General features: G+C 45.6%; 2 protein-coding genes across 6 annotated transcripts in view; both read left to right on the forward strand.

Annotated features, from left to right (window-relative positions):
- ENTPD3 (ectonucleoside triphosphate diphosphohydrolase 3) overlaps window positions 1-11159 on the forward strand; it is a 30541-nt gene extending 19382 nt beyond the window's left edge. The window contains exons 8-13 of one of the 5 annotated variants that reach the window (XR_012157491.1): window positions 169-444; window positions 549-659; window positions 4229-4366; window positions 7224-7466; window positions 8130-8377; window positions 10666-10755. Coding sequence is in view for 3 of the 5 variants with exons in the window: in XM_073333296.1 (XP_073189397.1) it covers window positions 169-444; window positions 549-659; window positions 4229-4366; window positions 10666-10899 (759 nt within the window). In the remaining 2 variants the exon portion in view is untranslated. Of the gene's footprint in view, window positions 1-168; window positions 445-548; window positions 660-4228; window positions 4367-7223; window positions 8110-8129; window positions 9009-10665 lie in introns of those variants that run through there. The other 4 variants (XR_012157490.1, XM_073333296.1, XM_073333297.1 and 1 more) reach the window with 4 other exon arrangements.
- The window catches only part of RPL14 (ribosomal protein L14), a 247912-nt gene that overhangs the window by 221716 nt on the left and 11438 nt on the right, over window positions 1-14758 (forward strand). The gene's annotated exons all lie outside the window — the stretch shown is intronic.

The following is a 14758-nucleotide window of genomic DNA, read 5'->3' on the forward strand; positions in this document are numbered from 1 at the left end:
GATAGGATTTGCTTTGTATGATAATGATCATTAGATCATGCTTTATTCAATACTCTTGTTATGGCAGAGAGGAGAATGGGAGAATACAAACACATATGGTTAAAATACTATTCACATGAAATTAAAAGCTTTCCTGTTAAGACAAAAAAAATTTACTGTTTCCCTCAGAATTCAAGAGACAAGGCCAAGGTTGACAATCCATGCTATCCTCATAATTATGAAACCGTTTTAACGATGAAACATTTGTATGGAAGCCTTTGCACGGAATCTCTAAGGCCAACAAATTACAACCCAGGCCAACTCATAAATTTCAGGGGAACCGGAGACCCAGCTCTGTGCCAGGAGAAGGTGTCCTTATTGTTTAACTTCACTGCTTGCAATGACAAGGGGAAAGACTGTTCATTCAATGGAGTCCATCAGCCAAAGCTTAAAGGGAAGTTTGTGGTAAGTCTGCAAGCACAGTGTTCCTTTTTGCAGCATTTCTTCCCTACCTCTGATTTATATAGGATCTTGAGAGTAAAGTGCCTTTCATCTGGTTTTATTTATAGGCCTTTTCAGGATTCTACTATACAGCCAATGCTTTGAATTTAACTGGACGCTTTCCCCTAGCTGACTTTAATTCAAGTATGTGGTTTTTCTGCTCACAGAACTGGAATCAGGTCAGTATGAATTTTCTGCATTTGGAAAGGGGAAAGATCAAGGAGCACATCACATAGAACTATAGGAAACTGGACCACTTCTGTTCACAGGGATTCATATGAATAATTTTTTAAAAAGTTCATAGGAATTCTTGCCTTCCTTTCCCATGAGTTTCAAGTTCCTTCCAAACTATAACATAATCCTAGGGTACTTAAACCATGGCCCAGGTTCATGAAACTTTTCCATGATCCTGGGTTGAGTTTCCTACTTGTAGTGAAACAAGGAACTAGGCAAAATGCATACGTTTTCTATTTCATTCTGTGAGTCTTGTGCATCTGTCATGTCACATCACAGCAAATGGAGCATATTTTTGCCAGAAAGAAACAAAGGGCTTGACTCTCATCTATACTCAGGATCCTTTATACTGTTCTGGCACCATAGAGGGGCCTTAAAGTGGGTAAGTGGTATAAAAGAGCCTTACTGTAAATAAGAATCAGGCCCAGTTCTCCAGGAAAAACTCTTGTACTGAACAATCTAAATCTTTACAGTTATCAGTCCACAAATAAAGACATTTTCAGGAAGACGCTCTTTTGCTGAACTTCTATATTGAATGTCAGCTCAATGGTTACAGAATGAGTGATTACACATGACCAATTTACAACTTCAAGATGAAAGTTTTTAGTGCTATGTCTACACATGCAGCTGGTTATGTGATTCCCAGCTTGAGTAGACATACTCACACTAGCTCTCATCGAGCAAGCAGACTAAAAGTTGTAGTGTAGCCGTAGTAGCGTGGGCAGTGGTGAGCAGCAGCACGGGCTAGCTGCCCTGTGTACAAACCCAGTTGGATCCCATGGATATGTGCTTGGGGCAGCCAGTCCATGTACTCTGGGTGGCTAGTCCGTGCTGCCACTTGCCACTGCCCATGCTTAACAACAGTGTAGCTGTGGCACTGGTTAGTGAATCACACCCCCAGCTCTAAGTGTAAATGTAGCCTAATTGAAGCCTCTCTGGCACAAAACTACAATATGGAATGTGTTTTAGTATTTGCTTTTTAATTTGGTTGTGACAGTCATGGTCCAGACACCACAGGGGACAACAGAAGATTTAAACTACAAAAAATAAGCAGTTAAATCAACTGTTGCCAGTGTTGCTGTACTACACAAATATATTGAGTAAGGTCTTTTATGAAAGCTTGTAGTGTTCTGAACACGATGGTCATTCTGAGGGTGTGTGTGTGGGTACAATTGTAACTGTCATAACTGTGGTGCAACTCCAACCTCACCTCAGAACAGGGCAGGAAAGCAATCAGGCAGGAAGGGGCTATCTTCCTAACCAGAGGAAACCAGTTTTAAGAACCCATCCATTGGTCCAGCTCAGGAAAAAACTATGGTGGACCATTAAAGTAATGAAAAGATATAGATAAAAGATATAGATATTCAAAAAGTGAGGGAAATATAGACAATTTATAGACCATTGGGAATTTCCCCCACTTTTTGAATATCTATAGCGACTGAAGGAAAAAACCTGGAAGTCTTCTAAAATGGAAGGGGGTTGAAATGAAATGTGTCCAGAAACTGAGGGACAGTCACTTGGTGCGGGTGCTGTCCATGAAATGCTGGATCTTCTTTATGGCTAGGGGACATGCTGGGAAACTGTTCACAGGCAAAATAACTTTTATTAGAAAAGTGATTTTTATCTAATATGAAAGTATGAAAACCTGAGGTTCTGTCTGTCTTTTTTTACTGTGTAACTTGTATATGATTGCTCTCCCTTGCTATTTAATCTTTGAATCTGTGGCTTTTCTGTTAAATAAATCTTTCATTTATTTTTACCACAAGCAAGTCTCTGGTATGCAAACTGTATGTGGGGGGTGAGGGGAAAAGAGAGAGAGAGTGTGTCATGGTCAGCTGGGGGCGTTCACACTTTTGGGATGATGAACCAAAGGGAAAACATCTGAGTGCCTGGTAGTTAAGAACTTGGGGAGGATGAATTTGGGGAAACTTGGGACTGGAAGGGCTGCTAGTGTCATCCTGCAAGGAGTAACCAGCTGGTGAAAGCCAGGGTGAGACCTTGTGCGTGTGGGCAGGCTACTGGTGTCAGGGGTCTGAACCAAAGCTGCATGAGGGCACCAAAAGTTACAGGGAAGGCAGTGACGGACCCGCTTACTGGTCTAGGTCAGTCCCGAAATGTCACATAGGGGTCTGCTCTTTGTTGCTGGTACTTGTAGGGAAGGAAAAATTATGCTTATTAGTGTACCTACCTATTGCAATGGAATCATTAGACATTACTTATGTCCTTTATGGTTTGTAATATCTAAGAAGAGCCCTTGAGACAGGGAGAGCCTCAGTATTCCAAGGCTTTTTGCTTGTTTGTTTTGAGGAGAGAGTTTGCTTAATAAGAGCCATTATCTTGATGTAAGGATTCAATGCAATAAATCCAGAAAGAACTACACTTCTCTTTGTACTAAGTGTACTTTGTACATTTTGTACTTCATCCTACTTGAGATTAAGTCAATGGCAACATTTCCCGTTAACTTAGATGGGAGCAAGATTGGGCCTGGAGGCAGATTTATTCTTCGTCGGTCACCAGGAGAATGAGCATAATTTAGAGTGGTCCTTAAATTTGAAACCTGCAGTGAAGCTATGCTGGGCCCCAAAGTGGCACTCTGCCACTTGTCATATTGCTCGTTCAGACTGCCGTGCTTTGTGCTCTGTGCTGCTTGGTATTTCTTCTCTGATTTTAAGATTGTTTATCAGTTGCTGTGCTTGTACTCTTCAGGTCACCTCTCTGTTCTCATAGCCCCTCTGGCCCCCACTAGCACCCTTGTCAGTGTTAAATGAAGTGGGGGATCTTAGCTCTTCACGCATAACTTTGTACTCAAGCTGTTACCACACTGGCTATCTTCAGAGAGCATCCCACTCCAAAATGATCACCAAAAACCACCCCACTGATATGCACAGTATTTGACCTACAGGACTTTTTGTGTCAAGCAGCCATACTTTCTCAGAACCTCTTGTCAAATCTGTGCTTCTGTACTGCATCAGCATATACTGCAGACAATATTCTGATCTTAGCTACATCAGTGTAAATTCACAGTAACTTGAGTGACCTCAATGGCGTTATTTCAGATTTACATTGAGGTAGCTGTGTCACAAACTGGCCCTGTGTTCTCTGCCAGCACTCCAAACTATAATTGTACATCTTTATGATCTGATCACTTGTTGTCACACTTAGGATGACTGTGCAATCTTCTTGAAGAGCTTTGCCCCTGAAATTTATTACCACAATTTTTTAGATATGCTACAAGGATCAGATAGATTGAAATTGTTAGTCACTACATTTTCTTTCATGCAAGTTTTATTTTTAATTATTGTTTACAGTACAAATACATCAACAGCATAGTCACTTCCCATTAAATTGCCATGTCTATTTGCCTACAATAATATTTTTCTTAAGATGTGTCTGAAAACAGCAGGTAAGTACTAATTAGATTGGGAAGTGTACTGCATGCAAGTCCTTCTTAGTTAAAAGAACAGTGTTTGGTATTTTAATGTACATGTTGATCGTATTTATTTTTATTTGTCAGCTTCCATTTATGCTGCCTAAGTTTGAAGAAACATATGCTAGATCCTACTGCTTTTCAGCAAACTACCTCTATTACTTGCTTGTACATGGATATAAATTTAACACAGAGACTTGGCCCCAGATACATTTCCAAAAAGAAGTGAGTATTAGTTATTTATTTGTATTAATTATTATTATAACATGAAGAATTTGGAAAATGGTGATAGGACATCTTACCTTGCAAATACATACTGATTGTGGGCAGCTTCTGCAGAAGATTTTTAGATATTTAGAGCTAAGTAAGGGCTGTGTCTTTAGCTCCAATGCCAACTCCTAATGATTCCAGTGGTGAGAAAATGATTCGATGATCCTAGATTCTTTAGAGTTTTAAAGAGCGAGATAAAAAATTCTGCTCTCCATTACACCTGTGCAAATCCACGGAAGTCACTTGGGCTGCACAGCGGTATGTAATAGGATGGCAATATTTGCCTGAAACACCTTGCCACGACTAAGTGAGTTCTGTTGACTCACTGAGTGAGCGATAACTTGTTACCACCTGGATATAAGGGAGGGAGAGAAGATGAAAGGCATGATCTGAGCAGTCCTGAAGGAGGGATCATATGAGTAGCTAAGCCTAGTGGGGAGACAGTTTCAGCTAATCTTAGTTACCTTATTACTCTTCTTCATTAACAGCCAAACTCCAGGGTGGTGGGTGCGAGTTTGGACTTTACGTACTGTGTCTATAGAGCAGTTTGAGAAAGATGTCTGCTCACAGGATGTAACAGAAAGCAGAGTTTGGCCCAGTGTGTAATAATCTACCCAGATGGGATCCCACTGAAATCAACAGGACTCTCTACAGGTAGTAGGGTCTGCCCATAAAAATTAAATGGCAGGACTGGGGCCCAAATGAGGGCACTGAAAAGCAGGCCTCTGTGTTGCCTTTTTCTTAGGGTTGATGGGGTGATCGACTCCTAGGTTTTATTACTTTTACAGAAGTGTAGAGGACAGGACTGTAAACAAACTTTCTGCACCCACCACCATTTAGATTCTGTGACAGTTACAGCAGTATTTCCTTTGAGTAATCAGATTCGTCTATACTGTGATTCCTTCCTTCCCACTACAAGTCTTATTTCTGCAACTTGTTTCAATCAGATTTGTAAACTCTTCATGGAGCTTTCAAACGGGTTAGCATTGGCCCATTACAACATGAGGTAACACAAAATGAAGAGGGTGCAGACACTGTACAATAAAAGTAATCCTCACTGCACTTGAGAACAAGGCATCAAGAAATTCTGAGCAAGATTTTTCTAAATAGCAGAGCTCCATCATTTGGGCAAATCGACCAGTATAGAGAAGGAAATAATTACTCTGCCTTCTTTGCTTTACCATGTGGGGGCCAGCTACTAGAAGATCTCCAAGTCTTTGCAGTAGGTAAATTAACTCCTATGCAAAAGGCCAGCACAAAGGTTATTTTGAGGTCTTTAACCAGACCATCTCTGTTGCATAAGCCTTGTATTGGTCCTCAGCACAAGGGTGAATTTCACTTATGATTGTTCCCTCACGGCCAGCAGCACAAAGTACTGATCCAGGTGAAACACAAAGTACTTATTTAAAAGGACATGTTTCTGAATGACAAAGAACAGTTATTTCTAGGAGTGCCACCAGGGCCCAAACCTGCCAGGCAAAGGGATGACAGACAGCCCACTCCTACAGTCTCCAACCAATCCGCCTAATCTCACCAGTTGCCTGCAAACAATCCCCCTTTCTCCTGTGTTGGGCAAAAAGAAGGGGGTCAATGACTTTATAAATACTGAGGAGCTACAGCAATCAACAATATTGCACTAGAACAAGAGTTAATATTAATAATAATAAGAGTGACTGACTGATTTGGGGCTTTCTCCTGGCCTTTTTTTGTAGGTGCCATTTTGTAAGAGGCTGTCTTTTGAAAATTCAGGGTTAAAGTGTGTGTGTGTGTGTGTGTGTGTGTGTGTGTGTGTTTTAATTCAAGTGTAAGTAGACAAACACCAGGATGGTGAAAGCAGAGTCCAGTTCTATAATTGTTATGCTTGCTGATATCTTAAATTGTACTTCAAACTAAGATACTTATAGTGATACACACACATTCTAAATAGGATAGATTAAGATAAAATAGATGAGATAGTCAGAGCCATACCCAACTCATTCTCAGTGTGGGATCCAATCGGATGTCTTTATCTCACTTGTTTAAGCCAGGTGATATAGAAACTGAGATACAATGATTTTTTGCACACTTCACAGGATTCCACTTTCGTCCCTCTATGTAATATTGAAAGATTTAGGGACGTACCTGTTCTCCAAAAATCCTTGCACGCCTTTGGGCTTGGCTACAGTTGCAAGTTAGAACACTTTTAGTCAGCCCCGGGTGCCCTAAGTCCTGAGGTGTCCACACTGGCAAGGCACATAGAGCTCCCAGACTCCGGGGCTGGAGTGCTCCTGGTAATCCACCTCCATGAGAAACGTAACGCTTGCTGCGCCCTGTCTGGAGTGCCACGGCGCCAATGTGGACGCCCTGGTCTGTTAGTGCACTATGATCGGCCTCCAGAAGTGTCCTACAATGCTTGTTCTAGCCACTCTGGTCATCACTTTGAACTCTACTGCCCTGCCCTCAGGTGACCAACCATCAGACCCGCCCTTAAATTCTCTGGGAATTTTGAAATTCCCCTTCCTGTTTACTCAGCCAGGCGTGGAGTGCTCTCAGCGCATCTTTCCAGGTGACCATGCCGTCACATGATCCCCAGTATGGAGCAATGGCGAGGTGCTGGACCTCATCAGTGTTTGGGGGGAGGAAGCTGTCCAGTCCCATCTGCGCTCCAGCTGTAGGAATTATGATACCTTCAGGCAGATATCAAGGGACATGATGGAAAGGGGCACACTGCAGTGCAGGGTTAAAGTGAAGGAGCTGCAGAATGCCAACCACAAAGTGTGGGAGGCAAACAGCTGCTCTGATGCTGCCCCCGTGACCTGCCGTTTCTAAAAAGAGCTGGACGTGATACTTGTGGGCAAGCCCACCTCCACTCTGAAGAGCACCATGGACGCTTGAGGCCATAGCAGCACAGAGTTCAACAAGGCAGGAGGAGGAAAGCGTGAGTGAGGGTGCTGAGGAGGAGGGGGACAGCCCAGCATCCCTAGATGCATGCAGCCAGGAGCTGTTTTCAAGCCAGGAGGAAGGCAGCCATTCGCAGTGGACGGTGCTTGTGGAAGAACAGTAGAGGCGGTGCGCGGTAAGTGGCTTTTGAGAAGGTAGTTGTTCAGTGCGGGCTCTCGGGGTGAGGGGGGTTAGGGTTGCATGCATGCCTAGATGCAGAATAGGGAGTCTATGTGCTCTCTCACATCGTGGTAATCAGCCTCAGTGATCTCTTCAAAGGTCTCATGCAGAAGCTGGGCAATCTGCTTGCACAGGTTCCTTGGCAGAGCTACTGTGCTCCTTGTCCCAGTCAGGCTAACATGTCTGCGCCACTGTGCCATGAGAGGCGGGGGCACCATTGCTGCACACAGGCAAGCTGCATATGGGCCAGGATGGAAGCCACATTGTAGTAGCAGACCCTCCCTTGCTTCCCAGGTCACCCTCAGCAGCGAGATCTTCCAGGATGAACTCATCCTGTGGAAAATGTGGGGACAGTGTTCAGTATAGGGGCCCACTGCAGCTGTTTGCTCTTCCCAAGGCACAGAACCCCAGAGGACAGTACAGCCGTGAAACAACCAGTCCTCCTTGCCCCTTTGCTTACTCACCATTTTGGGGCTCCTGTGGGTTACATGCGCTTGCTTTGGGACAGGCAATTTCTGCTATTGTATACACTGTACTTGTCTTTAAGTTCGGTCGAATCATTGCTCTGTCTGGTGTGAACAATGCTGCCTCTGTTAAGTGTTGCATTTTGGCTTTACAGATGCAACCTTGAGATCCCAGCCTTCCTTGTTATCAGTGGCCGAAAGACTCCAAAGAATCAGGAAGCGTCCATGAAGAAGCAAAGAGGACCTGCTGCATAAAGTCATGCAGCAGTCCCTTAATGAAAATCAAAAAATGCATGAGTGGCGGGAGAGTGAAAGGAGGGTCCGCCAGCAGAATGCGGATCGCTGGCACCAAAGCACGGAGCGGCTGTTAAGCATTATGGAGCGCCAAGCAGATTCGATACAGGTGCTCGTAGCAATGCAGACAAAGTTCATCCACGCCCGCCCCCCCAGCCCTTGTCCCAAAACTTTCCCTTGTGCCCCCATGTCACCGCCAAGCCACTTTCCCCAACATCCGGGTTCTTATCGCCACCAGCTGCCTCCAACACCCATAGCTTCACCACCCAGCCCTGCAAACTATGACCCTTACACACTGCACTCAACCCCCATCACCATGCATTTTAGCCAGCCTGAAGTGCAGCACTCATTGCACAGCACTCTAGACAGGAAGGCTGAGTATGGTAACAGGACATACGCAAATCTGTGATTGTCCCATTCTCCCCCCCCCCGCCCCCTTCCGTCCTCCCACAGAGATCAGATGTGTCGTGCCCTTTTTGTTTCCCAAGCGGTTGTGTTTCTTTTCAATAAATGAATTTTTGGCTTTGAAAACATTCTTTATTGCATTAAGTAAAAGATACTGTAGTCCAGAAAAGCAACAGGCACTGCAAGTCAGTGGCGTCGTATGTAGCAAACACAGATGCTACTAGCATTGGAACCACTGCACTTCACTCCTGTGGAGGGCACCAAACATTACTGGTGGCTTCAGCATCAAATTGCTCCCTCAAGTGATCCCTAATCCTTACAGCCCTGCGCTGGGCCCCTCTAATAGCCTTGGTCTCTGGCTGTTCAAATTCAGCCTCCAGGTGTTGAACCTCCGAGGTCCATGCCTGAGCGAAGCTTTCACCCTTCCCCTCACAAATGTTATGGAGGGTACAGCACATGGCTATAACTGTGGGGATGTTGTCATTGGCGAGGTCCAGCTTCCCATACAGACAGGACCAGCAGCCCTTTAAACGGCCCAAAGCACACTCAACAGTCATTCTGCACCGACTCAGCCTGTTGTTGAACCGCTCCTTGCTGCTGTCAAGGCTCCCTGTGTAGGGTTTCATGATCCACAGCATTAAAGGGTAAGCGGGGCCTCCAAGGATCACTGTGGGCATTTCGACTTCCCCTTACAATGATCTTCTGGTCTGGGAAGAAAGTCCCAGCTTGCAGCTTCCTGAACAGGCCAGTGTTCCGAAAGATGCGTGTGTCATGCATCTTTCCGGACCAGCCTGTGTTAATATCTGTGAAACACCCACGGTGATCCACAAACACCTGGAGAACCATAGAGAAATACCCCTTCCGCTTTATGTACTTGGAGGCTAGGTGGTCTGGTGCCAGAATTGGATATGTGTCCCATCTATCGCCCCTCTGCAGTTAGGGAAACCCATTTGTGCAAAGCCAACCACAATGTCACGCACATTGCCCAGAGTCAGGGTTTTTCCGCGCAGGATGCGATTAATGGCCCTTCAAACATGCATCAATATGATTCCAACAGTTGACCTTCCCACTCCAAACTGGTTAGCGAGCGATCGGCAGCTGTCTGGAGTTGCCAGCTTCCAGACTGCAATAGCCACCCGCTTCTCCACCAGCAGGGCAGCTCTCAATCTCGTGTCCTTGCACTGCAGGGTGGGGGCAAGCTCAGGACACAGTCCCATGAAAGTGGTTTTTCTCATCTGAAAGTTCTGCAGCCACTGCTCGTCATCCCAGACTTGCATGACAATGTGATCCCACCACTCAATGCTTGTATCCTGAGCCCAAAAGTGGCGTTCCACTGTGGTGAGCATGTCCGTAAATGCCACAAGCAATCTTGTGTTGTATGCGTTACGTGAGTCGACATCATCGTCTAACTCCTCACTGTCACTTTGTAGCTTAAGGAGTAACTTGACTGCAATTCATGACTTGCTGGCGAGACTCATCAGCATATTCCTCACAAGTTCAGGATCCATTCCCGTGGACTGAAAGGGAAGACAGAGCACCCAGTACAAAAAACTTTGAAAGATGGCGCCAAATGTAGACCGAAGCACAGGGATTGCTGGGATGCAAAGCGATGCATCACAGGGCATTCGGACAGGACCCAGAATGCCCCATCCCCTTCCCACAAGCCACAGCGCCAGAATGGGAAGAGGTGTTCTGAGGGATAGCTGTCCATAATGCACCGCTCCCAATGCCGCTGCAAGTGCCGCAAATGTGGCCACGCCACTGCGCTTGCAGCTGACCGTGTAAACATACGGCAGCGCTTTCCCTGCTGCAGTCTCCGAGGGCTGGTTTAACTCACAGCGCTCTACATCTGCCAGTGTAGCCATGCCTTTTGCTAAGGCCTTGCCTCCAGTATTTTTAGAATAGTAGCCAGTGTCAGCTGTGCTGCAGCTTTTGGATTCTCTGGCCTTTAGCAAAAAAGTTGATATGAATTTTTTCTTTTTCACATTTCAGGTTGGTAACAGCAGTATAGCATGGTCTCTTGGTTACATGCTGAACCTCACCAACATGATCCCAGCAGAAAGCCAGCTGATTCAGTTACCTGTGAGCCCTTCTTTGTTTGCTGGTCTCCTCTTTTTCTTCACAGCCGTGGCATTGCTGTGTCTCATCTTTGTGGTTTACTTGTGCGTTGTTTCACGCATGCGCAAGAATATCCGTCAGATGGACCATGTACTTGCTACAGAATGAACACTCAGTGACAACAAAAGACAAAAACTTAAATGTTCTTTGAAGAACTGCATTTTAGAAAACCAAGGGAGAAATAAATAAATATATTTATAAAAAAAGGAAAAGGGCCAGAAACATAAGTAGAGTGGAGAACAAAAATCAAGGAAATGGTATTTATAATGCATTGGATCTCTCGAGAGGTCTCAGCACTTATTGCTATAGACTTATGGTGTTATAGTGCAACAGGAAACTCGTTAGTAAACTGTTTTGTTTGTTAAACATTTGGGGGTGGGAGGGTAGGGGAATAACCACCATTCACTATAAGTTATTTTGGCATAAAAGTCTCCAGTAGATTTAACTGGTCAGTAGCTCCAAGATACACGCAAGAGGACAAAACCATAGGCCAAAGGAAGAGTGGCAATACTCCTCTGTTGAAGTGAAGCTAAAAGAAAAACTCATTTCTGAAACTGGTAAGGACATTGGGCGCTATCTATGGATTGTAACTGTGACCTGCACTCAGGAAAAAATACTATTTTCCTTACCATGTAGAACATGACAGAAGATTTAGGCTACCATGTAAACTTGATCACTAAATTATTGAACAACTCCCTTCTCATTTATTTATTTTAAAAAACCCAAGCCCACGATTGCATATCACTATACATTTTGACATTCAGTATATCGGAGGCATCAGCAGCAGCTCTGCAGTAAAGGTTGCATCAACATTTGTCCTGAAAGCAAGCCTAAAATCCCTCTGTTTTGTACTTTAATCATTAAACGGAGTCTCCAAGTGTGCCATACCAATTCTCCAGAGAGCAATTGAATTTTGTCATTTTTTACTAACTTTTACAAAAGAAATATTTAAAAGGGCTCCCTTACCAAAATGTTGACCTGTTGTCCACATGCTTGTTTGGGTCCTAAACAATTACAGACTGTCCAGACTTCATATTCAGATAATATCTAAGCCATAGGCCCCTTCTGAAACATTAACACACCAAGAGTTTTTCCTCTCATTCAGGGTCAATAGGATAGGGGGCTAGACTCTGTGGCAACGGGGCACAGACCGGGATGTGGGGTGTCTGGCAGGGTAACTGAGTCTTTGGGGAAATGGGGTGGGGAATTTGCAGGGATGCATAGGCCTGGAAGAGAAGAGGCTTGTGTACAGAAGAACCAGGAATGTATGGATGAGCGCCGAAGTGTATCCCCCTGTCCGAGGCAGCAGTGCCATGGGCAGTCCTTCAAGTGCCAGTGTCTCAACACAGACACTCTGTTCCTTCAGCACTGCTGTTCAGCTCTCTGGGGTACCAAGCAGCAACCAGCTGCCTGTACTGATGTGACAGATTTCTGTTACCAATCTGCCTGAGGTGTCAGGTGATCAGGTTGAGGCCACAGGATCGTTAAGGGAGGAGATGATGGAGCACACCAAGTGTCTAAGTTTTAAAGCTTTATTGATAAAATAATAAAATAACAGCGGAGAGTGATGGGTGCTCCCCACATCACTCAGAGGAAGGAAGAAAGCGTTAGTGCCCCAAGCCCTAAGCCACTTTCATACTCATACCTGCACTACCTGAGGCTGGCCAGGCCTGGGTGTAACATAAGAGGAAGAGGAGGGATGGACAGGAGTTCTGTCCTGTGCGCACAGGTCATCCAGGGTTCGCTGCCAATCTCCAAATTGCTCCAGCTCTCAGGAGGGTTTTAAGTCCTGGGCTCCTTTGGGTGTGTTCCATTCCGTGACCTCTGTTCCTGGTGCTCTTTGTGCCAGTCCAAACCAGCTTTCTGTGGTCTTCTCCGCTTTCCCAAAACACAATGGCTCCAGGGAGACGTAGCTCTGCTCCCCCTTGTCGTCTCGCCGGTTTTCCTCCTCGGCAGCCCTGGTTCAGTGTACTTTTTCTTTTCTCATGGCTGGCTGTGGCTGGGTGAGATAATTTTTCATCTAGGGCCGTGTCATAAATATAAAGGGAAGGGTAAACCCCTTTGAAATCCCTCCTGGCCAGGGGAAAGCTCCTCTCACCTGTAAAGGGTTAAGAAGCTAAAGGTAACCTCGCTGGCACCTGACCAAAATGACCAATGAGGAGACAAGATACTTTCAAAAGCTGGGAGGAGGGAGAGAAACAAAGGGTCTTTGTCAGGGATAGACCAGGAATGGAGTCTTAGAACTTTTAGTAAGTAATCTAGCTAGGTATGTGTTAGATTATGATTTCTTTAAATGGCTGAGAAAAGAATTGTGCTGAATAGAATAACTATTTCTGTCTGTGTATCTTTTTTGTAACTTAAGGTTTTGCCTAGAGGGGTTCTCTATGTTTTTGAAGCTAATTACCCTGTAAGATATCTACCATCCTGATTTTACAGGGGGGATTTCTTCATTTCTATTTACTTCTATTTTTATTAAAAGTCTTCTTGTAAGAAACTGAATGCTTTTTCATTGTTCTCAGATCCAAGGGTTTGGGTCTGTGGTCACCTATGCAAATTGGTGAGGCTTTTTATCCAACATTTCCCAGGAAAGGGGGGGTGCAAGTGTTGGGAGGATTGTTCATTGTTCTTAAGATCCAAGGGTCTGGGTCTGTGGTCACCTATGCAAATTGGTGAGGCTTTTTACCAAACCTTGTCCAGGAAGTGGGGTGCAAGGTTTTGGGAAGTATTTTGGGGGGAAGGACGCGTCCAAACAGCTCTTCCCCAGTAACCAGTATTAGTTTGGTGGTGGTAGCGGCCAGTCCAAGGACAACGGGTGGAATATTTTGTACCTTGGGGAAGTTTTGACCTAAGCTGGTAAAGATAAGTTTAGGAGGTTTTTCATGCAGGTCCCCACATCTGTACCCTAGAGTTCAGAGTGGGGGAGGAACCTTGACAGGCCGTGACCTTGGACTGGGGCCAGCTCTTATCATCAGACTGAGCTTGCTAGCTGCAGTGTTGAGTTAACCCATTCTCTGCTCTCTTTCTCCTTCCCCCTTTGGCCTTTCGCAGCCTGCAAAAGAATCTTCCACTCCCCACTCACACCTTTGACCCTCCCCAAATTGCCCTGTGACGCTTGCAACAGCGTTAGCAATATACAGTGCTGATCTGCCTCCCCCAGGGGATCCCCGGGGCGGGGGGCTGGGGTGTGACACTGAGACATCTCATCAAAAGTGTCCCAATGTGCGGTTGCTTTGGTGCTCCAGGGAGCTGACCTCATAAAACCCAGCACTGGTTCCCTCTGACCCAGGCCTCCAACCAAAACACTTTCCGCACACCCCCAAATGATCCACCTGACGTCTCCCCATCCCTGCTCTTTCTAGCCCCCTCCCTACCCCTTTACCTTCCCACCCCCTCAGTGCTGCCCACCACCCTAGACACAGTGAGGGAAGGCGGGAGTGAGGATGTCAGAAAGGGCAGGGGGGCTATAGGACAGGTGAGCAGGGCATGGGTGGCAAGTCTGTGCACTAGTATTGAGGCATCAGTGTATTAACTGCTGTCCTAGTGCTGCAGCTATGCACTGGAGAGCTGAGGCAGCTGTGCTGTAGCACCCTGCAAGCCCAATGCCTCAACACCAAGCCACTTGGCTCCTCTACCCCAGGCTTCATATACAACTCCACCCCTCCAAGCCAGGCCTCCCACCTAAAAACTGGCAAAACCTCCCCATGCTTCCTCAGTTGTCCTTGGCTCACCCCACATTCCCATGAACTCCCCTTCTGGTTCCATGTGCTCACCATACAACAGCACCATGTGGAGCCATGGAGGGAGGGTGAGTGAGAAAGGCAGGAGAGCATGAAACAGAAATCATGTTTGCATTGCATGGGGCCTGCAGTGGGAGCTGTAGAAGAGAAAGGTGCAGCTCCTCCCACACATCTATGAGTCACTGTAGTCCCATGCCCTCGCTGGATCCTGCTCCCCTAAGGACACTAGC

Source organism: Lepidochelys kempii, chromosome 2 (genome assembly GCF_965140265.1).
Source record: "Lepidochelys kempii isolate rLepKem1 chromosome 2, rLepKem1.hap2, whole genome shotgun sequence".
In the NCBI taxonomy this organism is placed as follows: Eukaryota; Metazoa; Chordata; order Testudines; family Cheloniidae; genus Lepidochelys; species Lepidochelys kempii.